The sequence below is a fragment of the Calypte anna genome, chromosome 27 (genome assembly GCF_003957555.1).
Source record: "Calypte anna isolate BGI_N300 chromosome 27, bCalAnn1_v1.p, whole genome shotgun sequence".
Lineage (NCBI taxonomy): Eukaryota > Metazoa > Chordata > Aves > Apodiformes > Trochilidae > Calypte > Calypte anna.
In genome coordinates, this window is record NC_044272.1 from 2,262,546 (window position 1) to 2,270,676 (window position 8,131).

Sequence of the window (8,131 nt, forward strand, 5' to 3'; positions counted from 1 at the left end):
GTGGCAGGGCAATACTTGCATGACACAGCTGGACTTACAAATGTCAGGATACAGACTCAACACATGCTCAAGATTCTTCCCTTTCTGTTTCCACTTGCACAGATCATCTCTACAGACAACACTCAGTAGCTATATCATATCTCTTGTCAGAACTGCTGCATCATCTGTTTATTATTAGTTTAAGATCCCAGCTTCTCTCAGCTAGGACTAGGAAAGATGTGGATTATTCCCAGGTATGGAAGAGGCAGTATTGCAATTGCTTTCATAGGGAACATGGGATTTGACAATAAAATATAGGATATTCTGAACTATATGGGATATCTAAAGGTGCTATCTGGGACATCTACATTATCTCCTAAATTTGCACAACTAATCTGAGAGTGGTAGCTTCCTGTAGGTTGCTTCTGCCTTTTCAATGCATGACCATAGGTGGCTGTAGCATATTTTCATGTGTTTATCACTTAGGCTGAGAATTCTCAACCTTGCAATAAAGTCTCTTGGAGATGTAGAAGGTGTCACAGCTTTTTCTGAGTTTCTTTGGGTGCACAGGTCTTCCCTCCACAATCTTTGCCTCTTCTGCTCTCAGGGTAAAGCACAAGGAGGTGCTTTAACAGAACAGTTTCAAGGATATGTCACAGTTTAAAAAGTGTTTGAAGGGAAACAGAGCTGTTGCTTCTAATTTCTTCCTTTGCTGTCTCCATAATGAAATACAGTCGTACTCACTGAAGTAATACCTTATGAAAAAGGAAGTGCTGTGTTTTTATTGGACACCTTTTATTACCAGCCTCAGTGAAAAGTGAAGGTTTGAGCAAGTATCCATTCCTTAGGCCTTTCACCAGCTTGTAATCCTGAAAGAGAAAGGCTCCTTCTCAGGGAGCTGGAGATTTGCAGCAGCAGCAGCAGTGTGGGATGCCTCTTCCCTGGAATTATTCAGTCAGGTTGGATGGCCCTGATCTAGTGGGAGGTGTCTCAGCTTTCATGGCAGGAGTGGTCTTTAAGTTCCATTCCAACCCAAACCATTCTGTGATTCTATTGACATGACAAAGTGGTAGGAAATTCCCTGACAGCTTAGACAACAGCTTGAAAACTACATCAGGTATTCATGGTGTAGCATCCTCTTCTAAAATCATACCACTGCTGCTATCCTCATCTCTGCTGAGCTGATTTAGCTGGAGGAGTTGGGGGGGGGTTGACATTGGAAATCCTTAGAAGAGGTTGCATGGATACAGCCCACAGCTTTTTTGGGTCTGTACAGACATCCCCATTCCCTGTGGGCTCTTTGCATTGGGAAGAAAATCTTCCATGTGTGTCCTGTGGAAGACCTGCCAGAGCTTTCCCATTCTGGGTGTGGGTGATTGTGTGCTTAGATTATTTATGAAGAAGCAGGCATGGGAAGCATTGCCAAGCATCTCCAGGTAGCTTATTTCCCTTCTGAGAGGAGAATAAAGACTGCAGTGTATTTCTGCACAAAAAGAATTGCAGGGCAGAGATTTTGCTCCCAGATGACAGAATTTGCCTGGAAGATTCTTGGCACCAGAGGTTCAGGGGTCAGATGCTTTATTGTCAGGAGTGAAATGTTCCTTCAGAAAACACTGAAGTCTTAGAACAAGCAGATGGTTTTGTGCGGAAACTGCTGCAGCATGAAATGATCTCACAGGTGACTCGTACCTTATCTATCAAAAACCAAAGCAAGAACTCTTTAGTAGCTGTAGTTATGGGTACAGGCTTAGATCACATTGACTTAGCTTCCCAATGAATTAGGATGCAATATACTACTGATGACAGCTTCCTTGAAAGGCAAGATTTATTAGTCTCCTTTCTCTGGGAGGACCTGATGTTGCTGTGTGTTGGTAGCCAAGAGCCCAAAAGTTTTCATCACAAAATAAGCTGCTCCTGCAGCTTGCAAACTCCCTCACTGCAGTGGGGAGAGCAGACAGTGAGGTGATGTACAGGGTGTCATTGGCTCAAGAGCTTACAAAGAAATCAGTAACAAAGAACTCCTCCCCATGGTGCTTTATGTGCCTGGAGATGAAGTTAGCATCAGAGTTCTGAGTTAGCATCAGAGTTCTTCATTAAAATAGTTGTTATTAAATTAAAATATTATTAATGATATTAAATTTAAATATTAAACTGTTATTAAAACAGTGTTTGCCAGGAGCTAAACTTAGTGAGTTTAGTCAGCAGCTTCATCAGAAGGCACTGAGGTTTAACCAGAGCCACAGACATTTTCTGCTCTTAAAGTTACAGTAAATTGTAGCTTCTCACTTGTGTGTAGGCATTTTTTTTAGCCAACTAGTTTTATGTCACTGAATAGTGAGGTTATTAAACTGTCATGGTTTAGGCCTATTGTTAACTTCATGTTTGTAACCCAGCTAAATAAAACTGCTCTGTTACAGTGCTCAGTTTATTGCTGTTGAGTAACTGGGATCTGTCTGCAACTTCTGTCTGCAAGATCTCTAATCAGGCTTACACCATTCACACACAAACCTCCTGGGAGGAAACTGAGAGTAGTGTTTCCTTATCATAGGGAAGATCTAGCTCAGAGGACATGCATACTCTTAATTTTTTTATCTGATTATTTATTAATTAATTTGCATTAAATGCAGCATTCATTTAAGCTTAGGGTAACAAAGTGCACTTTTTTTTCTTTTTTCTTTTTTTCAGAGAAATAGGTGGGCTCTTCAGGGGTGGCATTGCTTGCCACCATGATTTGTTTTATTAATGACAGATTCTCCCATCTCTGTTCCACCCACTGGGTTTGGCTTGAAGTGGAAAACACCTTGTCTGACTTTATATTTCTTAAGTTTCCTTTAGCAATAGATAAAACTGTTGAAAAAGTAAACTATAGCTTTTGAGTTGAGGGCTTAATCTCTGCTCTACCTGCTGTGACATTTGGCAATGACTGCTTTGAAAAAAAAATTAAATTGGAAGTTTGCAATTTAACTTCAGGATTTACAGTGAGCTTGGAAGAAATCTTCCTCTGCAAGTTGCTGCCATCAGCAAGGCACATCTCCTCTTGGGCTGTCAATGTGCAAGCCATCTCTTCTGAAACTGGTAAGCAGAGTTCTTTGCATGTAGTTTTTGTCTCAAATTTTTATTTTGTGATCTTACTGCCTAGCTGTACAGTTGCTCATCTTGCAAGAAAAATGAGTGGGTATCAAAGTATTTATTTCTCTTAAAGAACAAGGAAAAAGTGTCTTGTCAAGTATAAATGAAGAATGAGTAAATGTGACCAGGAAAAAAGGGCTGGAGAAGAATCAAGTTGCATGCCACTTGCTGACTGGTGACCTGTGTTTTCTGAGAGAGAGCCTAGACAACATTACTCCTGATTTATACTTAATATTTGTTAGCTTTTATTCTGAAGACACATGTGGTAGTAAGACAATTTCAGAGAGAGTTTAAGTCAGTCAGACAAAACTAAAAATAATGCCCACCCTTGACTTTTTTTCCCCTGCATTCTTTAGTTGCTTCTGTAACCTAAAGCATCATACAGCTTTTAAAGTCACAGGGCTACAGCTTTGCAAGCAGGATCATCAGATGGTTTTACATCCATTTTCTCCATGCTCTTCTCCCATTGCTGCAAGGACTAGTCAGAGATGGGAGAGGCAGCAGAGTCCACATCTTCTGTGTCATGTTCATGTGGGGACACTGGTTGTCCTCCTTTAACACGTTTCCACTTCATCCTTCTGTTTTGAAACCAGACTTTGACCTGGATGATAAAAAGAAAATAATTACTGCTTCAACCTGAGCTGTCCAAGCAGACCTAGCCATAGATGTGTGTATCAATATGCAGAGGTTTTGTGGAATTCTAGACAAAAAGGTGAAAGGAAACTTACAAGTTCAAGTAATACATCTCTCTAACAAAAGCAGGAGCAATTTTTTTTCTAAACTGTTCAGGCAGAATGCATGTATCAAATCAAATTCTAATAATTTCCTGGTAATTGCAGTCTAAGGTGACAACCATATTCCATCTGGAAGTCCTGACATGTCAGTAGGTACTAAAGAGTGGTGGTAAACAACAGCTCAGTAGGGACCAAATATTCCCAAGTGTGTCTTTAGTTTAGATAAACACAGTTATTACACTTATTAACTACTTCCAAAAATTTTTAACAAATCCTGTTTTAAAAACAAAAACACTTTTAACAAAAAGTGTCCTAAAAATGAAAATACTTTTAACAAAAAGTCTCTTGAAAACAAAACACTTTTAACAAAAAGTGTTCTAAAAGAATGTGAAGGCTCTATATTAAAACACCTCTGTGCCACTGCACAAGTACAGCCCTGAGTAACTTATCTGCTTTTTAGCTCTAGGGAGAAGCTGTGGGGGAGGAAGAAGCAGGTGGGGAGACAGGGATTCAGGAAGTACTTGTCTCTCAGTGAGATCCAGGTTCACAGCTATCTCGTATCTCCTCAGCCTTGTCAGGTAGTTATGGTGAGCAAATTCAGCTTCCAGCTCCCTTAGCTGCTCCTTGGTGAAAGCTGTCCTCTCCTTCCTGGATTTGCTCCTTGGTTCTGCCTTGTTGCTTGAGTTGTGGTTTTCTAAGAGGCAAGCACATGGGTAATTTGCAGTTAGGATGAGGTGAGGATGTGTAGAGCTGAGGTCTGATGCAAACTACAAATTAAAGTGCTCAGGGAAATTTGTAAGCATTTTGTTGTGCCCCTTAAAGCTCAGTGTGAGTTTGCAGTGTTGTCAGTCTGAGGTTCAAGGGATTAAAGGTGGGTGGGGTGTGTTGTCAAAACTGCAGCAGCACAGGAATAAACAGCTATAGGGAGGAAGCTCTCAATCCTTATTATCATTGCATTGAAGTGGTTTCCTTTCCCTCATCTTTACTTTCATTCCTTACATACATATCACTGTTCCATGATCTATGAAGCAATAGGCAGCAGAGTTGGCACATTGTGTTTGTAATGTGTTGTGATCTTAAAGGTCCCTTCCAACCCTGAAAACTCTGTGATTCAGAGTGCATGGGGAAGATCTCTGGCATGTGAAGATGCAGCCAGTTCCCTGCAAGACAATTGGGCAAGTTCAGCATTTGCAGTTTATTAACAGAAGCCAGCTTTGCTTTCTGCTTGCAGCCAACATAACTGAATCAGAATCTGATCTTCAGAAGTAGAGTTTGCTGTCCCTCACTGGGTTGAACTACTAAGAACAGCCAGTAGACAGTGTACTGGGGGAAGGCATGAGGCCTTTGCACTGTGCAGATACAGGATTTTAGCACCAGAGTGTCCTTGTATTGCTCAGACACTGCTTAGGCATGCAGGGAATCCCACCTGCTTGTTAGATGTTTGTGGTGATCCACAGCCCACATCAATGCACTTTGGTGCTTGTTGTTCAACAAACTACTGCCCCTGCTGCAGTTTTTCCCTCAAATACAAACCATCTGCCTCCAAAACAAAATACAAAACATCTAACCCCACACCAAAGACTTTGAGGGCTTCTTTATTCTAAGGGCTTAATTCAATTAGGAAGACACTGATAGATTTTGCTGTTACAGGCCATAAAATTCTGAAAGCTATCAGGAACATTGGCCAAGTGACCTCATCAACAGTGGGTTCATTTGGCAGCTGATGATAAAGTAATCAGAAGTTGCACCTCATGTGCACCTCATGGAATAATATCCCATGGTGGGTGCATATGGTATGCCATGATCCATGGCATTCTGCACCCAGACAACTTTAAAATGATCAGGGATTTACCTGATCAGTATTTTTCAGTCCTTGTCAGGTTATCTGCTGCTTTCTGTTTTTATTTACTGCTTTATATGCCATAACAGATTTTATACCAATTGAGTTGGAAGGGACCTTAACCCCCCTGGAGGGGCAGGGATACCTCCCAGTAGACCAGGTTGCTGGAGGCCCCATCCAATGTGGCCTTGAACAACTCCAGGGAGGGAGCAGCCTCAGCCTTTTGGTGCAGTCTGGGCCAGTGTCTCGTGACCCCCACAGGAAAGATTTTTTTCCTAATATCTAACCTAAATCTACCATCCTCCTTTCAAACCATTACTGCAAATGGAAATTGCAAGCTTAGAGAAGTCTTCCTTACAGGTAGCAGCTAGCAGGAGTTCACATCAGCTCTACATGTTTTATTAAAAACTTTTCCAGAATTCTTAATCAAGGACACTGTAGGCCTAATATTGTTTAGGGAGCACTGCTGGAACATTCTTATTTCTACTGCTGCCTCTCTAGCATTCTGTGTTGTTTCACATACCAAAAAAGCAGTCTGAAGTCTATTATGTATTATATTACTATTGTTGGAGATCTGCAGACTTCAAGTGCATGGTAACACACATATGATTTCAGACAGGTCAGACTGGTTATTTTGTGTGTTCCCTGACAGCCTATTAATATTGGAAGAGAACAGAGATTCAGGCCAGAGAGGGAGAGCACAAGCACAAGCTTGTTCTTTAAACAGCAAAATGAAGAAATGAAAGTTGGTTTAGAGGTGGCTCTACTGTAGCCAACCTGTAGAGCCTAAAAATTAATAATTAAATATTTTATCACCTTTTTCTCTACCTATAAAATAGGGATGATGGGAAGTATTCCTCACTGTATAGCAAAGCTGTGGGGAAAAGCACATTGTAGCATTTGTAAATGAATCCTGTCTCAAATGAATGCCTGTAAACATCTGACTTTTTAACAGCTTCTTTAGGAGAAAACAACTTTATGTGTATTTCACATACCTGGATTTGAGAGAGCAGTAAACCAGAGGTTATGTAACTATGAAATAACTGAATCTTGCACTGTAGAAAGAATGTTTTGCTAGTTAGGATGACACAATAAAAACTGTCAACATTTTCTGCATTGCTGGACATGGGACTGACAGGCAAGCTTTTGGTACCTCCTTTTTTGAGGTAAAACCATTTAATTTTTAGTGAGGACAAATGGAATTAATATCTAAAGGGAGACTTTGCATCTTTTACTTGTTACCACAACCTAAGGTGTCAGAATCACAGTATGTTTCCAACTATCTCGGGGAGCTCAAGATAAGGGATCTTTGCTATTTTCCATTCTCTTACACTTGGACAAATGGTACAGAGTCTGGAATTCCACATTCTAGTGTATACATGCCATGTGATTCCTGTTTAGTTACAGCAAACGTGTTGTGCCAGTGACTAAAATGCCTCAGCCTAAAATGCTCCTAAACAATATCTGCAGAAATGAAACAAAACCAACAAGGTTGTTAAAGATGAAGCTATTTAATTTCAGTGCTGTTCTTCTGTAAACTTTCCCAGTCGAAAAATAACGTTTTCCTCATCAGCTTTACTTCTTAAATACTCATCTTACACATTCTCTCATTCTCTAACGTGTACTATCCCACAACCCTGGTTTCACATCACCTACCTGAGTTTTCCTTTTTCCTTTTGGATGGCTTTTTGTCAGACTCATTTGTTGCATTTCCTGGGACCTCCTCATCTTCATTCACAGCCCCTGGCGCACTCGCTGCGTTTGGGCTGCTGCCTTCTGATTCCCCAGATCCCAAGGCCAGTCCTGGATTTAGGTGTCTTCTGGCCTCAGTTGCTGCAAAATGCCAGTCAGAGGGTTGGAAAGAGGAAAGTTGCTGCTCCACAAACACCCTCTCCTCACACGGGAAGCTCTGGGGAGCAGTCACCAGGCCTGAGGTGGAGAAATCGGCGTAAGAAACAAAATCTGATTTTTGAGGAAAGGAGAATGGTGCAGATGGGAAGTGGGACAGCCCTGGAGCTGTGGTGGTGACATCTGCGTGGGTGCTCCGCAGACACCCCCAAAGTGGGGCAGGAGGCTGTGGGCTGCTCATGCAGCTGCTGCTGGGATCCATCTCCTTCCAGTCCTGTCCACACTCTGCTGTTCCTGACTGGCTCAGGCTTTAAAGTCAGAAGAGAAGCAGAGGGGAAATCTTCCAAATGTTACAGAACAAATCTCCTGCTTAAACAACAGTTTGTTTGTGGGTTTTGTGCTGTCGTAGATTTCTTATTTTGGGAACTCTTCTAAACATCTTCATTGTCCCAGCTGGAAAACAGTAACCAAATCTGTGCAGTGATGATTGCCCTGTGTTGCTTCCCAAGGCCTGGAGCTTCTTTCCTTGTGAAGCACTGGACATGAGTGAAACACTTTTTAAATACTGTGCTGGGGAGAGAGTGACAAGTTTGTGAAGTGA

At 41.5% G+C, this 8,131-nt stretch overlaps 1 protein-coding gene across 1 annotated transcript; it reads right to left on the reverse strand.

Annotated features, from left to right (window-relative positions):
• Positions 1 to 3,586: 3,586 nt before the first annotated feature.
• On the reverse strand, positions 3,587 to 7,792 carry MEOX1 (mesenchyme homeobox 1). Its single transcript, XM_008505709.1, has 3 exons — positions 7,339 to 7,792; positions 4,364 to 4,536; positions 3,587 to 3,709 (listed from the first exon to the last, which is right to left on the reverse strand). Exons 1-3 carry the CDS (start codon positions 7,790 to 7,792, stop codon positions 3,587 to 3,589), a joined length of 750 nt encoding a protein of 249 aa, XP_008503931.1.
• Between the last annotated feature and the right edge of the window lie 339 nt (positions 7,793 to 8,131).